A 25,833-nucleotide genomic window follows, 5' to 3' on the forward strand; every position below is an offset into this window, starting at 1 on the left:
TTGATCTGTTTGCTTGAATTGCTGATATAGTATTTATCTTTTTCTTTTCATCCCCTGCTGTTGTATTCAGCCTAATGCACATCACCACTGGCAAGAAAAGGTTGATTTAGCCTTGTGTTAAAGATGCTAAATGTCAGTATATATAAAATCAAGATATAAGAGTATCTGGGATCCTGGGTCTTTAATCATTTATTTATTATTATTATTATTTTTTTGTTTTTTAGTTTTTCTTTTTAGTAAAATTGGTAAAAACACTATGTTTGAACTGAATAACTGGACGGTCTGAAACCTGACCTCAGGAAAAATACTGCAGCAGTGTCCTATTTGATCAATGAAAATTAATTGTCTTCACACTGCATAAACAGTTTTAAGTACCAAATTACCAGTTTATTAGTTCTTATAATATTACCATAGTTTACATATATGTAGCTCCAGAAAAATATGCCTAAACCAAAAAATATATGATTTAAAATATTATGTAACACTTAAATGAAACACAGCTGTGGATAAATCTTCATTCATTTGAAATATGGCACAGCATTTTATTTAGCAGTAATAACTGGCCATGTTATTGCAGTCTAACCACCCTCCTCACTTCAGGCAAGAAACAGAGAACATAATATATGTCAGGCAAATAACATGAAGCAGATTCCTATCCTCAAGCAGATTCATCTGACACCTGGTTTTTAGTGATAAAACCCTTTTTTCTACTTGAACAAAGCCCACAAGTGGAAAGCTGTGTAGTTATTCATTTTTAGAGCAAGAGTAATTTATATCGGTTTAGGCTACATAAATGTAGCTGCTACCTTTTAAAAGGAACAAGAGTGGATTAAGTTGTGTTAATTGTCTCCTGGATATCCAACACATTTACCATCTGAGGCACACCAAGCACAATCAACAACAAACCACCTACATTTGTAAAATGAACCTGATAATAAAAGATTTTTCCAAATGCTAAAACTTTAATTACTAATTGCAATGCCCTTTTAGCAATTTACAGCAGTTTCATCTTAATGCTTAGTTGCATTAAAAATTAGGCTATTGGCTTATTCAAAACAAAAAATCCCACAATTGGTTTCATTTTAAGATCTTAAATGTTTGTCTTTTAAAATTTTAAGACTATACATGTACAATTCCAGGGTGTAGGGGTGTTCATGCGCTTGGCTTCACATCCAGTGTTGTTAAGGCCGGCTAGTCCACAAGGGCGAAAGGTGAAATTTAAGTAGCTTGCCGGTGACCCGTAGATCACTCAAGTCAACCTCTCCTCCCCGTGGTACACCCTGGAAACTAGGTCCTAGCGGGCCTAGGCTAACGAGGCTCTGGCTATGGGAAGGAAAACCCTGACATAAAACCTACCGCGGGGGGCCAACAACCCTCCCGGTTCAAATTAATTGTTACAGAAACCACAAAAACTTCTACTTCAACTAGGTCCTCAGTGTATTCGAGTCAAGACCACGACACTATGACCATTTCTGATGAAAGCCCACCACCGGAAGTCAGGAGTGCGAAGTCGGATGCACTGGGGCCCAAATCCATCCTTCGTGTTGGGGCATGGAATGTCCGCACCATGTTTGAGACCTCCAAAACAGCTCAAGTTATCAATGAGATGAAGAGATACCGACTAGACATCCTGGGTATCAGCGAATGCCGTTGGATAGGATCAGGACGTCTCACGACAAACGATGGCTCACTTATCCTGTACTCTGGACACGAGAGCACACACAGTCATGGGGTAGCCATCATTCTCTCGAGAGAGAAGGCCAGAACTCTCATGGAATGGGAGCCTATCAGTGAGCGGATTGTTAGAGCGCGTTTTGACTCAAAGTACTGTAAGCTCACTATCATTCAGTGCTACGCACCAACTAACGACGCTGAGGCTGATGTGAAAGATGACTGGTATGAGCAACTACAAGTGGCAGTATCAAGAGTCCCACAGCACGACCTACTCCTAGTCATTGGTGACCTTAATGCAAAAGTGGGAGCTGACAATTCTAACTCTGAGAGAGTGATGGGGCCCCACGGATGTGGGGTGATGAATGAGAACGGTGAACACCTGGTTGACTTCTGTATGAACAACAGGCTGGTCATTGGAGGAACCATTTTCCCGCACAAGACCATTCATAAGCTCACTTGGACATCACCTGATGGAACCACAACAAACCAGATCAACCACATCATTATCAATGGCAAGTGGCGAAAGTCCCTTAAAGATGTTCGAGTTTACCGGGGAGCTGATGCCAACAGTGACCACTTCCTTGTCGCCTCCTCCATCAGGCTGAAACTCCGGAAGGTCATTCCACAGAGTCAACAACGGAAGCGGAAACAACTGGACATCTCCAAACTCAAGTGTCCTCGTACCAAGACTGCATTTGTTCTCGAGCTGAAGAACCGTTTCAGCGCTCTAGCAGGAGAAGATAGGATTGAAGCAGTCAATGTCAGCCAGAAATGGGATACCATCAAGAGTACTTACTGCACCACAGCAGAAGCAGTCCTTGGTTTCAAGAAGAAGAAGAACAAGGAATGGTTAACACCAGAAACATGGAAGCTTATTGATGAAAGGAGAATCCTGAAAGAGAAGCTGTTGAATACCAAATCACCTAGGCTCGTAGAACAAGACAGAGCAGCCTACAAGAGCAAGGATAAGGAGGTGAAGAAAAGTGCTAGGAGTGACAAGAGAGCCTTTGTGGAAAAGCTAGCTAGTGAGGCTGAACAGGCAGCAGCACAAGGTGACATGGGTACTGTCTACAAGATCACCAAACAGCTTAGCGGAAGCCACAACAACAACCATTCTGCTCCGGTGAAAGACAGGAACGGTAACACTCTGTCCACAGAGCGCGAGCAAGCAGCACGGTGGGTTCAGCACTTCAGGGAGGTCCTTAACCACCCTGACCCCAGTGAACCAGCTAATCTCACACCCACAGATGGTATCCTGGACATCAACAAAGATCCGCCCACCAGGGAGGAAGTCAGGAATGCTATCATTGCTATGAAAAATGGCAAAGCTTCTGGCATTGACAACATCCATGCAGAAATGCTGAAAGCTGATGTTGGCATGGCCACAAACTTGCTGACTGACCTCTTCAGTACCATCTGGGAGAAGGACACGATACCAGACGATTGGACAAAGGGTCTCATTGTAAAGCTCCCCAAGAAAGGCAACCTCCATGAATGTGACAACTGGCGTGGGATCACTCTCCTATCCATCCCCAGCAAGATCTTCTGTCGAGTTCTGCTGAAGCGTATTGACCGAGCCATTGACTCCAGACTCAGAGAGGAGCAAGCAGGTTTCTGGAAAGGCAGGGGATGCATTGACCAGATCTTCGCCCTGCGCAACATCATCGAGCAGTGCCTGGAGTGGAACACACCTCTTTACATCAACTTTGTCGACTTCAAGAAAGCCTTTGACAGTGTGCACCGGGAGACATTGTGGAAAATACTGCTGTCATATGGTGTACCACCTAAGATTACCACTCTAATCAGCGTGTTTTACAACCACTTCCAATGTAGTGTTATCTTGGACAATACCCTGACGGAGTGGTTCCCAATGGATTCAGGTTTACGTCAAGGCTGTATCTTGTCCCCAATTCTCTTCCTTGTAACCATCGACTGGGTCATGAGAAAAACAACATCCGACAAACCCAGAGGCATCCAATGGACCCTTCTATCCCAGCTAGAAGACCTTGACTTTGCTGATGACCTTGCCCTCCTGTCCTCCAAACACAGCCATCTCCAGGAGAAGACTGACCGTCTGAGTAGCTTTGCTGCACAAGCGGGACTTGCCATCAGCACCACCAAAACCCAGGTCATGTGCATTAACAACAGTACGACAGCACCTATCACCGTCAGTGGGAAACCACTTGAGTCTGTCGATGACTTCACATATCTGGGCAGTCTAATCAGCAAAGACAACGGGGCTCAGAAGGACATCAGGGCAAGACTTGGCAAGGCCCAGAGTTCATTCGCTAGACTCCGCACAATCTGGAAGTCAGAGCAGTACAGCTTACACACCAAAGTCCATCTTTACAACAGCAATGTGAAGTCTGTTCTGCTCTACGGGTCTGAATGTTGGAGAGTTACAAAGTCTGACATGAGCAGAGTAGAGTCCTTCCATAACAGGTGTCTCCGCAGGATCTGCTGCATATTCTGGCCAAATAAGATCTCCAATCATGACCTGTACATACTGACAGGGAGCCAGAGTATTGTAGGGCAGATCAAGCGACGGCGATTTAAATGGCTCGGCCATGTACTTAGGATGGACGAGAACAGAGTACCAAAGGTAGCTCTGAGATGGACACCACCCGGAAAAAGAAAGAGAGGAAGGCCCAAGACCACCTGGTGCCGAACAATGATGGCAGAGCTGAGGGAGGGGGACCTTACATGGGGACAGGCCCAGCACGTAGCCAGAGACAGGGCCAAGTGGAAAGAAGTGACTGTGGCCTTATGTCCCACGCGGGACGAAGAGCAATGATGATGATGATGTACAATTCCATAAACATTCATCAAAACTAATTGAGGATATATTGGGTTTTTTATTACTTAAAATCAGAAACGAAAAATGTTTTAGGCCAATCGATACTATACTCTAAAACTTAAACTTCCACCGTTTCAATAAAGATTAAAAAACACCCAATTTTCTGGTCTTAAGGTTTTGGAGTTCTTTTGTGAAATTGGACCTCAATGGAACAAGAAACAAGCTCCCCTTACCTTGTACTTCCCCAGTTCTAAACACATACATTTGGTCAGCATGTCCACTGCAGCCTTAATGGAGCAATAGACACTGTGGTCAAGCAAGGCACAATGTGAGGCCACACTGGACACATTCACTATGGACCCTCCTGTACCCTTATCTATCATACTCTTGGCAACCACCTGTTGAAGAGACTCATGCTCTACCAATCATGTCAATAAATGTATGTTTAAATAAATTTAATTCGATAAGTCTTTTTCTTTTATCAAAAATAATGCACTTTTGTATTCAATAATCAACAGAAATAAACTTAATGTACACATATTGCCAGCATTTACCTGAGAAATGTTAAACATTGCCTTCAAGTTAACGTCTAAATGCCTGAAAAACATCAACAAAAAATTCTTTCGAGTCCCTGTTCCAAAATCTTTTTAAAAAGATCTCTGATCAATTTCTTGAAAATGTAACTGAAAATTGAACTGCTTCCTGTTCCTGATTGTTGTAGTTATGAAATTCTGAAATTTTCATCAAAATCTGTCTACAGTTTTAGTTTCCCATAACCATGTTGCTAACAGTCAAACACACAAAAGGAAATACAGACAAATGGAACCAAAAAACAACCTTGTTTGCCAGAGTAACAATTACTTTAACATTAGGTACCTGTTAAGACATACAAATATAGACTAAGGATGAAAACAAAAAAAATGGGAAATTTTAAACCAATAAGGTCTTACATGCTAAGGTTTTCCTCTGTAACCTCCAAGAATGGCAGAACAAAACTGACGGCTGCATTATTGATAAGGAGATCAAAGTGTCCTGCCTCCTGGACTGCTTTCCTGGTGGCCTTCCAGTCAGATATGTCAACACATACTGTGCGCACTCCTGGAACCTGAAACATAGGAGATACCAAGAATGAATGAACCCATTTCCATGAAACAGAGTCCCTGTTGATATCTGGGTAATCTGAATGTGCTGTTGACAATAATGCAATACATCACTTAATGGTATTCAGATGCCTGCACAAAAATTGATCAGATATAAGAGTTACTATAAACTCATCATACCAAGTATTTTATTTATATTAAATAATGATTAAAGCAATAAAAAAGGAGCATATTGTACTTGAAATATGGCAGTAATATGATACATGTACCGGTACATGACAATAAGACCTTCCATGTTAGTGATGTTTATCTTGTTTGGCCACAACTGTACATCTCTGACCTCCTCTCTCTCTAGCGTCTAAAAGCAAGGGTGGCTGATAATGAAGTAATTACCTCTTCTTTAAGGGAATCCAAATCAGCCTGTGTCCTGCTCAAAGCGCAGACTTCAGCACCACATTTAGCAAGGACTTTCACTAAATCTCTTCCAAGACCTGAAGAACCAAAACAAAATGGCCATGCAAATTAATTAACACACATATAATGGAGACAAGAGCTGTGAAATCAAAATGAATGAAAGACATTGATGTAAAGGATGATGCCCAGAGAAAGAATAAATGTTGATATGGAATCTGGTATCTAAAAAGTTCTCATTACCCTTATGAAAATTTCCTATAGGATTTCCTATAGGATTTCCTATAGGATCCTATAAGATTTCCTATAGGATATCCTATAGGATCCTATAGGAATTCCTATAGGATCCTATAGGAAATTGTCCCTTTTTCTTATAGGATCCTATAGGAAATCTTATAGGATCCTATAGGAAATCCTATAGGATCCTATAGGAAATCTTATAGGATCCTATAGGAAATCCTATAGGATCCTATAGGAAATCTTATAGGATCCTATAGGAAATCCTATAGGATCCTATAGGACATCTTATAGGATCCTATAGGAATTCCTATAGGATCCTATAGGAAATCTTATAGGATCCTATAGGAAATCTTATAGGAAATCCTATAGGATCCTATAGGAAATCTTATAGGAACCTATAGAAATTCATATTAACTGCTTTGAATATTTTTACAGATTTTTATATATTGTTGGATCTTTGGCAAAATTGGTAATAGGCACTGGTCCCTCAAAACAAAAGAGAATATCATGTTTACATTCTTTATTCAATATGTATAAATGTATGTACATATTCCACAGTATGGTATGCAACCAGCTTACTAGAGAACTGTTTTATAGATTTTTGCAAATTTAATGGTGTTGCTACTGCTTTTTAATTATAAGTTCTATAAGTTATCACAAGTATCCAATATGTCTTGTCAAGCTGTGGCGTCACTGTCTGTTTCTTGTGTGAGTTTGAACTCCTGCCAGAATGAGTGGCTAAAACCTCCCTTGGCCAGACCATGTCCATTGTCAGCATACTGCTTTAGTCACTTAATAATTGAAGAATTTCAGACAAAAGTCTTTTGCACATTGTTCAACTTTACTGTGATAAGTCTTTTGCACATTGTTCAACTTTACTGTGATGGCCTTCTTAACCTCTGCCTGAGTTGTGTTGAACCATTTGCAGATGTATTCTGAAAGATAGACATTGTGAATTTCAATTAATTGTACATATCTGCAAAAATGCAAAATGATGAAGGAAAAATTTTCTAATGAGATCAATAATAATCATTGCACCAATTCTATTTTGAGCAATTCATAGCCTTTATTAGTTTACTGAATTTTTTTCAAAGACAAGGTATTAAAGCTGGATAATTTGTAAAAAAAAAATATATATATATATATAAAGAACATGAACATATTTCATAGGACCAAGTCCACAGGAACAATCAGAAATGCATTTTAAAATGCAGAAATTTGCATTGGAGAAAACTCTACTCTGGTTAAATATGCATTTGGGCCATTACAGAGCTGCCAGGGCCAAAAAAGTCCCAAAAACTATAAGAAAACTCATTTCCAAGGGTAAACAGTAATTCCCTATTTTCACCAGTCTTTGCTTGACCCAAATCATCAGTCCAAACCACAAAAAAGCAATCCCCAAGTTAAAATTTATAGCTTTTGTGTAAGCAAAATGGTCAGATTTTCACAATGCACATTTCATTTCCGTTATGTATAGGTTAGCAAAAAATATTTTTAAACAAACTATGGTGTTTACCTCACATTAAGGGTTGAAAAGAAACATGTTAATTGTATGTTAATTATTAGCATGGGTCTTCCTCAGTTATATATCATGATGGTCCCTTGGAGGCAGTTGTGGATAACATTAAATAGATAATTTTTAATAAATCACAAACCAAAAGTTAAATGAAATGTCATTTTTTTTAGATTCAACTGCATTTAAAGAAATATGAACAATTGATCACAGTTTTTATCCTATAAGAAATAAAGATCAGCAATGATTGCATTATGAATCCTTTTTTCTTCATTATAATATATAACTTGTTTAATGTAATATTTATATATATATATATATATATATATATATATATATATATATATATATATATATATATATATATATATATAATGTTTACAAGGTACACTACAAATTAGATCAATTAATTATCTCATTTTCAATTTGATTAGATGATCCAATGCATTACTGTAATACATACCTTCCTCAATCCGATTTTTCTACACTCTGTACCCTTCCACTATGCTCCTGAATTTAAACTGTCTTGATAGCTGTATACTCATTTGCTGCTTGTCTCAAAGCAAACAAAGACTTAGACAGGATACCACACATCTGATAACACCTAATAGGCGGTAACTGTTACTAGTGTAACAATAGCTACAGGAGTAGTGACCTAATAATAGGTGCCAGGCTAACAAAAGAAATTCACAGTTGTTGAATATGTGGTTATGGCTGGTGGAGTAGGGCATTCTCTAGCTAACATCAGTTGACTGTTAAACCTTACAAATGATTGAGCATGGTTTATAATGTATCTTTATATTATTTTAATTTGTCCCCATTTCCCATCCTTTATGAGGGACATTACTATACCCATAATGTTCACTTATACTTTTACATTATATTTTATATATTAGGCAGGATTGCATTTTCACTTTTTAAAACAGCCAAGGTCAAGTAAAATCCAATTAGTTAAGGTTGACGTTCAGTGTAATAGAAAAAATATGAAGTAAGTGAATATGATCACACAAAAAGTAAAAATACATTATATACTGATATTAAAACCAGTTTCATTATTTTTCATTCAACCCGGCTTTATAAAAAATCACTATATGAATTAGCATAGGTTCCTATAGAAATTCCTATAAGATTTCGTATAGGATCCTATAGGAATTTTTGTAATGGTCTGAAAATATATTTAAAATTATATACTGATATTTAGACCAGTTTCATTATTTATCATATAACCTGGCCTTATAAAAATTTCCTATATGAATTAGCATAGGATTTCCTATACGTTCCTATAGAAATTCCTATTAGATTTCCTATAGGATCCTATAGGAATTTTTGTAATGGTATGAACATAAATAAAAAATAAAAATTATATACTAATATTTAGACTAGATTCATTATTTTAATTCAAGCCGCCCTTATAAAAATTCCCTGTATGAATTAGCATAGGATTTCCTATAGGTTCCTATAGAAATTCCTATAAGATTTCCTATAGGATCCTATAGGAATTTTTGTAATGGTCTGAACATAAATTAAAAATTAAAATTATATACTGATATTTAGACCAGATTCATTTTTTTTTTCCATTCAACCCGGCCTTATAAAAATTTCCTATATGAATAAGCATAGGATTTCCTATAGGTTCCTATAAGATTTCCTATAGGATCCTATAAGATTTCCTATAGGATCCTATAGGATTTCCTATAGGATCCTATTAGATTTCCTATAGGATCCTATAAGATTTTCTATAGGATTTCCTATAGGATCCTATAAGATTTCCTATAGGATCCTATAGGAATTATTGTAAAGGTCTGAACATAAATTTTAAAAAATAATTTCAGCTTCAATGATTTGGTACAAAAACATTCATAATGATAAAATATTTCTCCATAAAAGATTACTTTACAAATGATCAATTTTTCAAGATTTCTTTAAAATAGAAATTAAAGAATTTCTATAGAATCCTATAGATGACTATAAGATTGTGCATTATAAACAATAAAAAGCATTTTTGCTTTAACAGTGATATATAATTGACAATTCCACTGATAAAATTGACCTATATCAAATATCTTTTGTTTAGAATGATATTTGTTTATAAGATATGTATTTTTCTCAAGATTTTAACTTACAACAATTTCCTATAGGATCCTATAGGAAATCCTATAGGAAAGGTGCCCTATAGGATCCTATAAGATTTCCTAAAGGATCCTATAGGAATCCTATAGGATCCTATAGGAAATTTTCGTAAGGGTACAGATGCTATTACAGCTGTCCTTTTGCGGTACTGTGACCAGAACTGTCATGCAGCTCTTGTAAATGTTTCACTTCAAACAGAATCATCAAGCCAAGGAGAAGCCAAGGCACCCAACGCCTGTGCCCACTAGTCACCAGTGACACTACTCCACCTCTATACCTGTATTTAGCTTTATCTACGTTTTGCTAACTCGATCTTGAAGTTGATGGCCAATGCAATGATGCATTTGCCTCGTTTTACCCTCATCCTACAAACCTTTCCCAGCCCCTGTGACGAGTGCCTTCTTCCCATTAAACTGTATTGAAGTGTCCATCCTCGTAGGTGCTGTGTAAACAAACTAAAGTAGGGCTTGCATTCTAACGAGCGAACTTTACGAAGCCCCTTGTTGTGAGAGATGGCCCGCCTCTACAAACTAACAGGGAGCCCACTAATAGCTACGTTGCCTAAAATAAATTAGAAGAAGTAGAAATCTTTGTATATCGAAAGTGAAAATTTGTATAAGTATCTTTTGAGAGATTAATCTTGCCGGGCGAGTACCATGTTAGGCCTTCTGAGCCATACAATGAGATCCTAAAACGTCTGCATGTTCTAGGGATTTAACCCTCTACATCAGCTGGAAACATACACAGTGATTTTATTGGTCAATTTATCGTTTAATTTAACCAATCAAACTAGCAGGTTACAATCTCTTCTCCGTAACAACATGGAGTCTTAAAAATACAAACTAAGTTCGATCTGTAAAAGTTTGAAGAGAAAAAGACCTATTGCTTTATTTGTTTTCAACTAGTACACCCCGAAAGAACTGAAGGTAGGACATGTCAGCATTCCTGTCTCATAGTGACCATTTTGGTTTATACGTACTTGACAAGTCAGTGTAAAGTATTTAGATTGTTTGCGTTTGGATTCTCGCTTTATCATCTTAGGAATGTTTTTCCCCAATGATGCTGGTTGCTTGAATTAAACAGAAAGCCACATATCTATCTTGAATTTTTACACTTTCTCGTTTAAACTTGGGTAATTACGTAATATTGCCCATGGTTTAGGGAAAAATATTTTCATGTTTTAGTGATGTCATATTTGCCAATTTTTCAAGACAGCCTCTTCAAAAAATGAGACAAAAGTTGATCCAACTTAATTTTGAGACTCTTAATATTGTCACAGGCACAAAAAATGTTACACAGTCAATATGGGAGGTGGGCATGAATGCATAGTCAAATTTTTGGTTCACAGATTTTCCCAAGCAGAGAAATCAACTTGTACAATATATGAAATATGGTCATACTGTTATTAGCGAGCGCAGACGTCCCTAGGTGGCGTTAGTTGTTCTATTTCGCGAAGCGCCATTAAAACTGTCCCCAGAGTATCAGATTTCAACCCGCTCTTACAATGCACGGCGTGTCTCAACTACTGCATCGGGAACAACCCTACCTTAACACGTGATAGAGAACAGCTGTTACTTCCTTTTGGGTATTGTTTTCGCGATCTACGAGAGGTCAGAAGTGAAAATTTTTAAGGGCAAACTTTTAAACTGATTTATTTTTTGAAGTCGGCAAAGGGCGGCAAGACAAAATATATGCCATGTAGAAGAACAAGGACTAAGGTTTCTAACCAACATTTCAGATTTTTGGGCAAATTTGGGCAAATATTTTTTTTGTAATTTATTTCAACGCCCCCCCCCCCCTCTCGCACACGCTTGTTGACCGCAGCCAGTCGAGGTCAATTTTTACTGCGTACGCTTAACAAAAATTTTACATCGCTTGCATACATCAGTTAGAAGTGATAATAACAGAGAAAATCCTGATTGTGATGAGTTTGTTGGGAATCATGGTGAAATGCACTAAAAAGTTAAAGCCTGAGTGGACTTTGACAAGCTACTTTGACATAATTATTTAACTCTGAGCAGGTGTTTTCATCCGTTTTGCGGCATCAATACATTGAATAATCCTGACTCTTCTTCTTGGTTGTCTGGTTTGGCAAGGAGTTGTAACTTCTTGGGTTTAGCGTCTCTGACTGATTATAAAGGTCTTAATGGGGCCTTGACAGATTTATTATTGATTAATTTTTTTTTTTTTTTTTTTTTTTTTTTTGGTGTGTGTGTGTGTGATTTACGTATGCTGTTTACACATCTTTGCCAAAGACTTCAAATGACCTGGAAGGTGTGAATATTAAGTCCCTTTTGGAAATTTCTATGTACATGTAGGTATTTGTGTGAAGAACTTTAGATTTAAGTATATGTATATAATTATATTTATATCTAGAACTTTAGGAGATGGACGTACATCGAAATAAAATTTAAAAAAATTTTTTGAGGAAGCCAACAAGAGACAATAGGTTATCCATTTTTTTTTTTTTTGATTTACTAATGTTGTTTTTATATATCTCCGTGCCAAAGACTTAAAACAGCTCAAGTTCCCTTTTAAAACTTACTGTCATTTGTATTGATATATTATATTTACTTTTTATATATGTAGACTTCTGTAGTATAGTTGAACCAACAGCTTTTTAAAACTAAAATAATCAGTTTTGTGGTGCAAGAATTCCCTATAACAGAGGTTAAATCACATTTGTGTATTCTTTACTTAAATTGGTAGACAAATTGGAAGCACAAATATTGTTACAGATAATTCTTATACTTTTTCAATATAATCTTGGATCAGAAAACTCTGTTAAGTCACATGAATTTAAAAAATTAAGTCTATCATTCATACGTGGCAAGTTAATTTTCAATGATATTTAAGCTTTAAAACATTTATGCATTACTAGTAGGTTTAAATAGTAGTATCACAGGTGCTACATGTATATAGCTTGATTTATTTTCTTTCAAGCTCACCAGATATTGTTTTCTGACATGAAATATATAATTAAATTTTGGTTTATACTAATATCAAGACAACTGCTGGAGAGAGAGAATTTTATTACAAACTGCCTTATCAGCATTTATAAGCAGGGGTGATGGAAATATGCATGGGGGTAACATCCTCAGAAGTGGGGGCATTTTTATTTTTTGCAGGAAGTTTATCATAAAAGAAAATTATGTGCCATGTACATACTATACATATGTGTTCGATACTAAGGAGTAAGAGTATATATGCAAGAATAACCTTATGATCCCCAGGGTGTGGGTTGTTCCTAAGTTTGAATGATTGTTTTTTTTCACAATGACAATTTGCCACTTATACTATTGATTTTGTACTAATACTCATATGTAAGACAACTATTCTGCCAAGAGTTTTAGTCTTGTTGATTAATAAAACCTAAGAAATGTGTATTTTCTAGCATTTACCGTCAAAAAATCCTTCATTTTGCTTAATTCACATGCACATAACTCTGCTTAGGAAAATGCTAGAACCAAAATTTAAACTTTGGGTTAATGCCCAACTTCTGTACTTAATGTGTGCCAAATTTCAAATGTCTGTGACAATATTAAGGGGATGAAAAATGATGGGGGCAACTTTTGTCTCATTTTTGAAAATGGCGCCTGAAAAAAAGAACAAACATGGTGTTACTAAAACTTGAATAACTTTTGATCTAAATGAGATAGATTAAAAATTCAAATTGATTATTCATACTCAAATGTGTGGCTATCTGTGCACCAAATTTCAAGTCTCTAGCTCACTTAGAAAAATATCATGTGTGCACCCTACTGTTATACAATGTATTGCTAGGTAATTTATATTGTTGACCTAACGTTACAAACTGTTACGATTTGTTTATGTTTGTTATCAGATCTTCCACCATATTGTAAACTCAAAAAGAGTTCCCAATATAGGCAAGAATGTATTACCAAGAATGTTCAACCAAAATGGTCAACATCAGCTTGGAAAAATAGGTCCTAAAGTCAATTATTCTCACATTTAAGTTTCATGTTTGGTATTTGTTTACTCCCAAAGGTTTAATCTTTCAATTCCATAGAATTGCAATAAATTATTTAACATGGCTTCAAAAAGAAGTCCGCACAAATACAGCTCAGAAACAGAAAACAACTAAAATGCAAATTGTACTATACCACTTACTGGTAAGGGTTTCTAATGTCCACTGACCACAGAAGCAAATTATAGTTACTATAGCTTTAGCTGTAAACACCTGTCTGGGGTAGCGCTAACACTCGCCAATTTAGCCAAGTGCTAAAACTGACTTATATTGGCTAAACAAAAAGGGCTCGATTTGACTTGTTTTAGTCAAATTATGACCATTTGGATTTATAACAAATTGACAAAAATGTGGTGATTTGGCTAAGCGAAAAAAATTGCTAGCGCTACCCCAGCATGTATCTAGCACGGTGTCTAACTATAGCAGCTATATAGTAGTTTACTAGTACTGTAATTGCTCTATTAGACACTTTGCTATAAATTTGGCTTCTGGGGTCAGCACCCTTTTGAGACCATATTGCATTTTTGGTAATTAATTCTTGATATATGCTAGTACTTTGCAGTGAGTTTCCAATGTGGTGGATGACTCATAATTTATAAACATATTACAGCAGTTTGTAAAGTCACATGTATGTCACCAGTAGAAATTACCTGGCAATATATTTCATTTTATATCACCCTTATACCTAGCAAATGACCTTTCCCTGTGTTTACCATGTCTGGAGTTGTATTTTTTCCATTTTATTGCACTGTTTTGCACATTATAGTATGACCCTATAAAAGAGGCAAATAAAACAATAAAAAGATATAAAACAAATTGATACAATGTTTATTAATATTCTCCTAACATTGGCTTAATGGGGAACAAAAGGAAGATGCCAAAAAACAAACAAACAAAAAATTGTTCATAGTTAACTCTTACAGAATATTGCTGAATGACCTTGCTGGTTATGTTATGTACATGCAACGAGTCAGCAAGGTTTATGAGATATACAACAGTGTATAGACAGTAAATCACATGTAGATATCACATAAAGCTTGTCGACAAAAGGTGTAGAGTTAAACCAGGGCAAAGATGGTGGATCTGGCATTCGTGCATGATGTATGTGCAACAATCACAATGTTTGGGTCTTTTTCACAGCATCCACCATTGGCATAAGTCAGGGTAGTAAACATGATCGAAATTCAAGACAAACATATTGACAGACAATACAGAAAATTAGTACGATATTCTGGATATAATTATATCTAAGGTGTATGCAGTTCAGATGTACTGTTAATGATAAAAAATATGCTGTGAAAACATATGTTAACCATGCATTAGTATCTGTAATGCATACGTCTTTCTTTCATCAAATCTTTGAAAATTATGGTTTTCATTATTTGAACAGGTGCCTGGTCAGATATCAGTGCCTTATTACAGTTTTGTTTCTCTAATTAGCTGTCCTGGTTGTTTTCTTAAATGGCACTTGAACAAAATAGAAACAGAAAATGAAGTTATCAGATTGGACCGTGCTGTTTCTACACACTGCTTAATATTTTTGTTGCTGCTAGAACTTGCCCACAGATGTTATGTGTAAGATGTTAAAGTTTAGTATGGGTATGATGAAAAACTTGCAATATGCTACAAAAAGGTTTCTTTTGAAGAACAAGTGCATATAGTTGTAATAGCTTATATTTTTAAGATCTTTTTGCTAATTGTCATTTATCGGCTTTCCGTAAGTCAGAAATGCAAACATAAGATATGTAGTCTTATCTGGACATTAATCTTTTCTTTAAAAATACAACATGTATTCAGTATATTAACATGGAAAAATTGGAAGTAGTTTTATATTGAAATAGATTCAATGAACTGAATGAACTATGTAATATTTAAAATAATAGAGGACTATCTTTCATTTCAGGCACTGGAAAATGCTGGAGAACTACATCCCCCAGCGTATGGGACCGAGCACACTGTCAGACGTGTGCATGTTTTTCTTCAAACTCGCCTGGCAATCCAGAATACGCCTCCCAGTCATCCTCACTGTGGTTTTTATGATCCTCGACACTCGTCTGCAGCTCGAGATCAACATCAACATCAACTAAACTTGCTTAAACATCAGTGCAATATTTCATATAACTGGACTACAACAGATTCATCTGTGGCCAAAGTAGAATTTTGTAAAAGTTTGGTCTAAAGCTTAAAGACCAGCTTTTGGTATAAAGTTCTTGTTTGAAACAAGTCCCTATTGCTTCCACGGTTATCCATGCCAACTCCCAAATTATTGGCATCTCTATTGCTCATGTATTCTTACAAATGTATTCTATCAAAGTCCTTGATATTTTTCTTTCGGTTGGCTTGGAATGTGAGATTTGAATTTCCCTGCTCTGTCATTTTTGCTACATTTACTATGATTATTGGGAGTTATTTGAATTGACCAGGAAAACTCCACAGACAAGCAAAATGTAGCTGTTAAAAGTAACTAGATATTCAATACATTCCGTCCATATTATTATATAATTATATAGCAGATAGCATATATTAGCAGTGAATTACCTAAAGCTTTGTAAATATAAGCATAGATTGTATGATTAATCAACATGAGTCGAGGTATTAAAGATTTACGGGAACTGATTTGTGTCTCTCGCCTAACGGTGAGACACAGCGACGATGAAATGGATTTCAGTGACGAAGATGGCAGACTGTCCACGGCATTTGATGCTTTGTCACTGGGCAGCGGCAGTGTGAGCAGTAGCAGAGAGAGCTCCGCCACATCTGAGAGACGCGCAAGCTCTGGAACAGTCAGTCCTGACTCTGGCTTCAACACAAATGGTTTATCCCCAGAAATGGGCACAAAAGGGAACGGAGAGAATGCCCCGGGACATTACAGCAGTAGTCACACCAGTGGAGGTGCAAGACCTAAATCTAGGAAGAAGAAGAAAAAGAAGACAAAGGCCCTGGATACTTTACCCAGCAGACACGAACTTCCTAAGGCACAGCCTCTTCCACCTGTCAGTGCTAAAAGAGAAACAAACACAGAACCAGGCTCAGTTGGTAATGTTAGTGATGAGGATATGGAAATAGATGAAGAGTCTACAGAAATAAATGGGGCTAGGAATAAAGACCCCCAGCCAGTTAACTTTGATGGGATGCTGGTGTTCATGGATGCAACCGTGGTGGCCGATTGGCTGCATCGCTCAAATGAGGCCGTCACAGAACTAACAAATTGGGTCCACAAGGGAGAAAACTTTGTCCAGTTTGCTCACTTCTGGCTGACAGATTTTGATCCTCTTCAGCGACAGAGAATTATGGACATGGAGTATGGGGTGTTGCTGGATGAACTGACTGTGGCGTTTGCTGCCGGGAAGAAGAACAGGAAGCTCCGTCACTCTGACATAGTGCAGCTCCTTGAGGGAATTTTCAGAGAGTATCCCAAGAAGCTAATGAGTTCCAAAGGACCTCACATGTTTCTCGACCATTTAGATGTGCTGACTTCGGAGAGACGGGGCGACTATAAAGTGCTTCTTGCTGATGTGAAATGTTCAACCAAAAATAAGCAGTTTGCTCAGTGGTTGCTGGCTACAAGGGCATTCTGCTTGGTGAATGTCTGGTCTGCCATTGTGTTGTTCTACAGGACCCTGCAGGGCAGGAATGTTAGCCTTCCATTGCCTCCAAACCTTGTCAAACCAAAGGGAGATGTGCATGAAAGGCGCATGTACCAGGCAATAAGGTAATGTCTTCCATACTCCAAGGCTGCCAATATTACAGCACTGTAGACCGCTTGTGCAACATGTTACAGTATTATCAATAAAATAACCCCTGAAACCAAACAAATAGATGTTGAAAAAAATATAGAATAATATGCATAGGAATTTAAACATTTAAGGACTCATTTCCATCAAAACTTTCAGTGTAGAATGCCAGCTCCACAGGGACTCTTGCTGAATGCAGTCAGTTTAGCAGATTCTCTTGTTTCCACATACTTGTATAATCACCAGTTTTTCTGTGTTCTATTCACTGCCAGGAGGCATGTTAATCTGTTAACTTGATTGCATTCAGTGGTCCCTGCAGATTTGGAATGATCTACATATAAACTGATAGGCTTTTATAATGGCTTATGGTCATATTATTATATTGAAATTTAGAACTGAGGCACTGTGCAGTAGTTGAACCTCTGTAATATGCTAACAATAATGCATTTTGCTTGAATTCCATTTTAATTTTCCCTCACTGAAATGACTTTTTTATTTTTGTCACAGGCATGGCTTCCTAGATGTGGTTCACTACCACATCAGGTCTAAGAAGGTGAACCCCCACTACAGGGATGAGCATGACCGCACCTGGCTTTTTATTTCTGTGATATGTAACAAACCCAAGATTCTACAATACTTTATAACTAAGGTAAGGATCATGTTCCTAGCAGCATAATATGGCTTTAACTATTGTCCTTATCATGTAACAAACTATTAGTTATACATTTAAGCTGGGTTCATGCTAAAATTTTTGAGTCAAAAACAGTCTAATCTTGCTATATAATCTACTATTTTTCATCAAATTATCCCTTTATTATTATTCCATATGTTGGTCCAAGTAGAATAATTCATATCTCTGATGTGCTGCTATTCCTCATGGAAGCAATACTTCATTAACTCTGCACAGAAACACCGTCAGCTTGCAGAAATGCTACCAATTTTCACAGTGTGTTTGGCTATTTTTAATGATATATCTAGAGTATGTAACAATTTAAAAAGTAAAATTGTATTAGTCCTTTGTGCCAAAGAGATACACTTTGACAAGTTTGGCTGTCAAGATCTAGGAGCAGTTTTGATTTCTAATACCCAACATGTGATTTGTCCTGCAATCCCATGATTACACATGGCTGTGTTAGAGGCTGAGGACAGACTCTGAACACAGCTAACACATTATCACCCAGAAAAAAACTGATGGAATAACGTTGTCCTCAGTTTGTACAAATACTAAATAACAATACCCATACCCATATATCTAGCAATAAGATACACCAATGTGTACCGCCAAAGTATACCAATATTTGTCAGTAATATATAACCATATCAATTCATACCAATAAAAAATCATCTGTAGCCAATTCCTTATGAAATGTTACATAAGAATTGTTTTGCATGAAATTGCAATAGTAAAAAAAGTGTAATAAATGAAAACTTGTTTGGGTCACTTCAGGTCAAGCTTGACCCCAACCTCCCATGTGATACTGGCAACACCCCTCTGCATGCTGCAGCCAACTGTGGCAATGTGGACCTAGTGGACCTGCTGCTGAGAGTGCCCACTGTGGAGGTCAACCCCATCAATGTCCAGTGTGATCAGTCCACCCCACTGCATCTGGCTGTGATGCACGGTAAGAAGGAGATTGAGATGAGGGGTGTGGGTAGGGGTGGGGGGGTCAGGAACCCAAGCTCAAGTTGATGTAGTTTAGTTTAATTGAATGCTTATCATGTTTTATTTTGGCTGAGGAAAAAAAAATTTATTCTGGTTTTGCTAAAATTATCAAGCTTTTTTTCTAAATAATTGCCTAGAGTGAGTGTTGAGTACAATATTGAGGGGGGGGGGAGGCTTAAAAAAAAAAAACAGGAAAGCAGACTTGAAAATTATTTGTGGAACACAATCTAGGTGGTAAACTCTTAGAAGGATAAGATTTTAGGCCCAAAAGCTGACTTTAGACAATTTCTTTATAACTGTTCCACAGGTCTTTAACCTGGGTGTCTGTGGTCATCAATCCAAAGTATTGATTTTTTTTATATAGATTTAGGGCTAAAGCCAAACTTCCATTATCTTAGTCACCTTATTGGTGATTTAAATGAATAAGAGAAAAATGTGAAGAAAACTTTTGTTTTAATTAGATACAGACCAGAAATGACATGAAATGCTGTGGGTGTGGCATTAGATCAGTACAAGATTACAATAAAATTTACATCTATTTAAGTCACTAAAGTTTACAATAGATTCTTTAAAGGTGGATTTTAAGTATTGTTTATCAATTTGATACCTTATCTTTACAAGTTAACATGACCAGGTCCCTGTATTTAAATAAAAGTATCTGCTAATGGTTAAGGAGATGCACTTGAATTAGGATTTATCTTCCTTTATTAAGAGCACCCTTAGTTTTATGATTTACTGTAAATGAGAATTGCATTCTGAGAGTGGAAGTTTGTTTCCAGGAATCTCTGAAACATGGTGTGTGTAGATTACACCCCAGAAATTTTGTACTTAACACTTTGAGCAATGTTTGCCTTCCCCATATTCTTGTTAATGAATAATTAGAACTATAACTAACACAGGCTGTTCCTGTCTGATAGAATCATCTGCCATCAGCTGGCTGAATTGATATATAAGTTATTTCTCAAGGGTATTGTTTTTCAGTTCTTCTGTGGTTATTAGATGGTCTAAACAATATCCTGCCTTCATAAACAAATGGTTATGTAAAAGTTGAAAATATCAGGCAGTAGGAAGCAGAGGGGAGGAAATTAAATTCTTCTTAGACTGTAAACATAATATCAGATGATACATCCTTATGCCAAGTTCTGTGTGTTCATATTTGATTCTTGTGGATCTGTCCGAAATTCTTACTGCACCACCAGCTTGCATAGCTGAGGCCCCCATGAGATAAAATGGAATGAGTGTTAATTTGTACAGAATTTTTTAACTACTCTTTAATGAGCACTGCTGTTAAAGTTTTATTTTTAAATAACAGATTTAAGGAAGCCAACAACAGTTTGGGGTGCAGAGGATGTTCACTGCATCACTTGATGAGGACAGGAAGGAAGGGAAAGTGTCAGTTATAGAATGGAGAGATCATTTTGTAATGATCGATAGCAGAGCATTCCCTTTGTCACTGGCAAGGCAGGATTGGGAGCTTGTTCTTTAAGCTTAATTTAGTGGCCTCAGTATTTTTAACTGAGCTTCACAAGACGTGATTTTATGTTGCATCCTCTCTGTGAGTCTTACACTTCCTTTGCTTGCACAGTAACAATGAATGATACAGCAATTATCAAAGCTGAGTATCTTTGTCCAAGGAAGCAAGTGATCAGATTACGTAAATGATTAAACGATGATTCTTAAATACACTGAAGGAGAATGAGATATCATTGTCTGATTTTACTGCTATTCTTGGAAAGTGTCATGTAGTTTGGCAAGTAATAAAAGTATTTGCTTTAACTGTTAAAGCATTGATGTTCTCATACGGTTACTCATCTGATGTCAAAATGATCCCAGTTATTTATGGAAGTGAATAAAGGTCACATGGACACCAAAGTGACCAACGTGTGGCCTACGTGGGACCTATGGTCTCTCCATATAAATTGATATTAAAAATAAAAAAAGCATTGAATGAAATACCAGTCAATAGCACTCGAGGTCTCATGTGTCACAGTTGTGCAAATTTTAATTTAATTTTGTTTATAAAGGCCATTTGATTTGTCATATAAGACACTGAAATTTTCCTATGTCATCTTTTTATTTTTGAACATATGCTCTACTTACCAAATGTGCTAAAAAGCCTTGGTAGTAGTTTTTTCAATACACAATATACAAATTTCATCAATAAGCAGAGCAGAAAAATAAAACAGTAACTAAAATAAATAAAACATTTTTTTTTTTTATTGAATATATTAATTGCAGAGATATGTTCATCAGTCTGCTACTGCTGTCTACATTTTGATTGCAGTTAGATTCCTTCCTATTGAAATGAATGGAATATAAAGTTTATTTATTTATTTATTTATTTATATATTTATTTATATATTTGTTTATTTGTGGAACAGACCTATTTTCAAGCATCTTATTTATTTCATCATTGGTTAATATAAACAAAAACAGGAAACTGATCAGCATTTCCCTCTGATCAAATTGTGAGTTGGGCAAGTGCTTGCTTCACAGGTTTTAACAGTATAGGAACCAGTTCTGGCTTTTTTTTCTTCAATCAAAACATCCTAGGTAAAAAGATGGAATAAAAATGATAACTTGACAAGTGATACACACATTACTGTTCATGTTTTACATCTTCCATACTTTTGTCCTTCACTGACGATTGAGAACAGCTGTGGTTATTTTTATGGACCAGCAGGTTGTTTACGGAATTTAATGTTTTCAAAGGAAAATTTCTCCAATTTGACTAAACTTGAGAAATATATTTACTATAGTTATGAACAGTGTGGGCGGAAGGAGCAACTTCTTTCCGAAAGAAAGGAAATGGTGTGAAATTCTATCCCTATGGCAGATTAATTTGACAAATTTTTTGCAAGCCAAATGCTAGAAACGTGTATATGCATTATAATGAAAATAGAAGCATTATTTTTCCATAGTTGTCTTTAATAAGGTGTAAGTACACTGAAGTTGGCAAAAAGGGGAAAAAAGATACAGAAATTCACCAAACCAACTTTGTTTACTGTATCTGAAGAGTGCTATTTGTAGTCTTATTTCTGTGATTAGTTGACACAGAAACAAGCAAAAAAAAAGTTGTCCTATCTACTATAATTGAACAGCACTTCTCATAGGTCTATTTGATACTCCAGTCCACATAGAGATTGAATTAACAGGTCACTACAGGACATAACATGACCAGTCCAGCCACTGACCCTGACAGCAGGGGTTTCTTTTAAAACCAGTCTTAAACAGCACGTGGGGTCATTTAGGTTTATTCCAGTTTTTAATAGAAAAGGACCATGTAGTAATGTATTTTAATCAAATGTTTCACTTCCTATCACAGGATAAGTTGAGGCTTATTTATATTTTTTCAAAAATAACCATTTTATATTTCCTTGTATTTCCATCAGTATAATACTAGAAGATTTTACAATGTATACCCACCAAGTATAAAAGTACATACGTGCCAAGAACAACATTATCAATAAGAGATTATACTAGTAAGCTTACTTAAGCCGAGAATCAGGACTTGGATATAGCTTAGTTATAAAATCTAATTGGTGGCTGACTGAGGGTAATATTGTCTGGTAAGCCCTCATTAGAGAACTAGTCCAAGGAGGAGTGAGATTCCCACCTTTTTGATTGAAGATTTATTCAATGGCATTTTCTTCTTAGATATCTGGTATTTGTTTTTACTTCAGCATGAACTTTTTTAGATTTTTTAACTACATTTATTATTATTATTATTATTATTATTATTATTATTATTATTATTATTATTATTAGGACATTTAACATGGTTAATTTTAATTGGCACATTGGGTCTTGTAACCCCCCTTAACATTATTACATATTACCCTGCAATGTTAGGCAGTATTTTTGATCAAACACACACTATTGCACTATAATGCAGTATAAGTGGAGTAATATAATCTGTGTCTGTGTTTCAGGGCACTTCAGGGTGGTGGAGAGACTGCTGGAGGCCGGGGCAGACAGGAAAGCCAGTATGGGAGGACTGACCCCACTGGACATTGCCACAGATTTTGGACACGATGCCATAGTGAGATTACTGAAATCGACATAACACATGGCACCATGAGACGTAATCATTAAAATCAATCACATTCACAGTGGCCTAAATTGATCAGAATGACAGTGCTGCCAGCCAGACTATGAGCATAAGGGCATAGTGAATAAGGACAGTGGAATAAATGAACAAATTTGCTCAAAAAGATGACACACTTTGAAGGTATTGTGTTAAACGATAGGGACAAAACGATGCGAGACGGTTCTAATTACATCAAAACTAGTACAGCAAAATAAGGTGAAACTGCTTAGATTAAATCTGTGTCTTGACTTCTTGTGCCTCTCACCACGTTGTCGCACAGGGCATCAGAAAGATGCAAGTGGCTTTTTATAGTTGTTATCTCACGATGTGCTGACATGCAGAAAGCTATGAGCAAAGTACAGTTTTTTAATGTGAAATGCAAGGTAAACCCGATCAGAGGTGGAGTCATTCAAATTGGAGTACATTTTCACTCGTACTTTTAAATAATTTTACCCCGAGTTTCTCATTTGCTGCCTGTTGGCTTCTTCGTTTTCAAATCTCGATGTAGTACATGCCCACTTTAATGATCTGGAGATTTGAAAATGAGGATGCTACAGAGCACGCGAGATCTGAACCCCAGGGTAGTTACTGCATGCACTCGGGAACTCCGTGATGGCAGAGAAAGGAGTAAAGTTCACTAAGGATGGGTGAGACGTTTTCACTGAAGTTTGAGCATAAACGTCTGCCTTAAATGAGGTGTAGCGTCTGAGGCGGTGCGGAGGAAGGCCGCCGTAACCCTACAGGTTGACTAGTCAGACGACACTGGTTTTCCGTAATGATGATACCGCCCGGGAATTCTTGGAAGTCCTTAAATAGAATGTGCTTTAGTACGTGGAACAACAGTTAGGCCATGATGTGTTAATTTTTTCTCTTTTTTTTAACAGTCTCACACACTCTCTCACACACACACGCACATATGCAACATAGGAAAAGTTTTCCAGGATTTTCGAATACTTTGATCTCAACATTAAAATCCAAAATACCGTTTTGTTCTTTCTTGAAAACTGTCGTTATTGGGATTTGAGTAATTTGTGGATTAGCTCTAAAATTAAATGCTATAAATTGTGGCTATTTTAACGACATGAGCGTTGTACGTACAGTGTGTGCAGTTTTATGACATTGATAGCTTTTTTTCCAAACTTGTGTTGTTTTTGCTCCAATGCAGTAAGAACTCAATTTGGGAGTTGGCCAACACAAGGAGCACCCAAACAGTTATTATTTTGTCTACATGTACCGTTTGTGTAGAGGATTGTTTATCTTTTGCTGATTTATGCTGTATATTATATTTCAGAATAAACGGATGATTTTAAAACCACATTTAAGCATAGTCTGTGTTGAGACTGTTTTGTTTAAATTAAGGACCCTTCGTACTCGTTGGATTGCTACTGGATACAATTGTTTCTGCTCTTTGTGTACGACTGCTCTTTTGGTCTTTGAGGAGAGGTGCAAGCTGTCTCCCCCTTCACTGTTTTCCCGCCAGTGCTTTCGTCAATGAAAATTTTTGTACTACGGTTCCTTGGCCAAGAGCCAAAGAATGCAAGGCCAAAATGTCAAGTGCGGAGCGAAAAGAGAGTACCGTGTTTGCTTTTACGTTTAAGAGCACGGGACCCTACAGGAAGCTTACAGGAAGGTCTGTTGGACCATGCTTTTAACTGGACGCACCCTTTGATATTTTGTTAAATGTCACGTTTTTAACTGGATACAAGGTTAATGGTGATACGGAAACATTTTAAAGAGGGTTTTTGATGATTTTAAACGGCAAGGCTCTTGAAAAACTAATTTGAGAGATATAAGATGCGTAATGGTATAATCGTTACCTTGCAGATGTAGACATTGAAAAGAGCCTGTATATATCGTTTATGTTAGACTTCTGTACCATTGGTCTCGCTTATAGCTTAAAAGTAGGGGGCATTGATATCATATTCTGTTCATATCTTGTCGGCCACAAGTGGCAATCGCCTGGAAAATGCTTGAAAGAAGTGAACTCAGAAGTCATAAAATCGATCTGTTTTCAGTTCGGGCACCTTTCCCTAAACACCAGAATACTGAAAGGCTTAAGTACTGTGAATTATCCGATGAACGGATGCAGAAACGATTTATTACGGCGTGTTAAAGAGCTCTTCAGTGTATTAGATGTGAAGGCCCTCCTCTGTCACTCCCTCCCCTCCTCAATCTCACTCGCTCTCATAATTCAACTCACAATTAGTTATTCATTGCTGACGTGATATGCCACGACTTCACAAAATAAAAAAATTGAAAAAAGAACCCATGTCGATAAGCTGGTCATGTCGATAGGCTGGCCTCTCTGAGGACGAGCAGGTCTGCTTCAAATCCGCGATAAATGAGATACCATTTGCTATAATTAATGAACTAGTTTACAGCATCAGTCACCCCCCCCCCCCTCCTCGATTCTTAAATTAAACGGGGCTACAGTTACTGATTTATCATGGATCATATCATGAAGTGTTAGTTTTAAAGTTTAGACTAACTTTC

General features: G+C 36.8%; 2 protein-coding genes and 1 long non-coding RNA gene across 4 annotated transcripts in view; 1 reads left to right on the forward strand and 2 right to left on the reverse strand.

Annotated features, from left to right (window-relative positions):
• LOC106172321 (L-xylulose reductase) overlaps nucleotides 1–10,603 on the reverse strand; it is a 31,525-nt gene extending 20,922 nt beyond the window's left edge. The window contains exons 1-6 of the mRNA XM_013552968.2: nucleotides 10,521–10,603; nucleotides 10,239–10,426; nucleotides 5,965–6,062; nucleotides 5,422–5,576; nucleotides 5,026–5,068; nucleotides 4,705–4,869 (exon numbers count right to left, since the gene is read on the reverse strand). Of these exons, the coding sequence (XP_013408422.2) occupies nucleotides 4,705–4,869; nucleotides 5,026–5,068; nucleotides 5,422–5,576; nucleotides 5,965–6,062; nucleotides 10,239–10,296 (519 nt within the window). The 5' untranslated portion in view covers nucleotides 10,297–10,426; nucleotides 10,521–10,603. The remainder of the gene's footprint in view (nucleotides 1–4,704; nucleotides 4,870–5,025; nucleotides 5,069–5,421; nucleotides 5,577–5,964; nucleotides 6,063–10,238; nucleotides 10,427–10,520) is intronic.
• LOC147763735 (uncharacterized) lies at nucleotides 6,728–8,671 on the reverse strand. Its single transcript, XR_015332659.1, has 2 exons — nucleotides 8,199–8,671; nucleotides 6,728–7,157 (listed from the first exon to the last, which is right to left on the reverse strand). It is a non-coding gene; the product is annotated as an uncharacterized LOC147763735 (long non-coding RNA).
• Nucleotides 10,604–10,636: 33 nt separating the features above from the next.
• On the forward strand, nucleotides 10,637–24,657 carry LOC106172316 (uncharacterized). 2 transcript variants are annotated; one of them, XM_013552963.2, is made up of 5 exons: nucleotides 10,637–10,791; nucleotides 15,757–17,565; nucleotides 18,095–18,236; nucleotides 19,035–19,209; nucleotides 23,183–24,657. In XM_013552963.2, the coding sequence occupies exons 2-5, from the start codon at nucleotides 16,436–16,438 to the stop codon at nucleotides 23,314–23,316; spliced, it is 1,581 nt and encodes a 526-aa protein (XP_013408417.2). In that variant the 5' UTR covers nucleotides 10,637–10,791; nucleotides 15,757–16,435; the 3' UTR covers nucleotides 23,317–24,657. The 2 variants fall into 2 exon arrangements, with proteins under 2 accessions (XP_013408417.2, XP_086859112.1); XM_087002986.1 differs by lacking the exon at nucleotides 10,637–10,791 and adding an exon at nucleotides 10,830–10,851.
• Nucleotides 24,658–25,833: the final 1,176 nt, after the last annotated feature.

This window comes from Lingula anatina, chromosome 2 (genome assembly GCF_051362555.1).
Source record: "Lingula anatina isolate TDL-2025a chromosome 2, LinAna3.0, whole genome shotgun sequence".
Classification (NCBI taxonomy): domain Eukaryota; kingdom Metazoa; phylum Brachiopoda; class Lingulata; order Lingulida; family Lingulidae; genus Lingula; species Lingula anatina.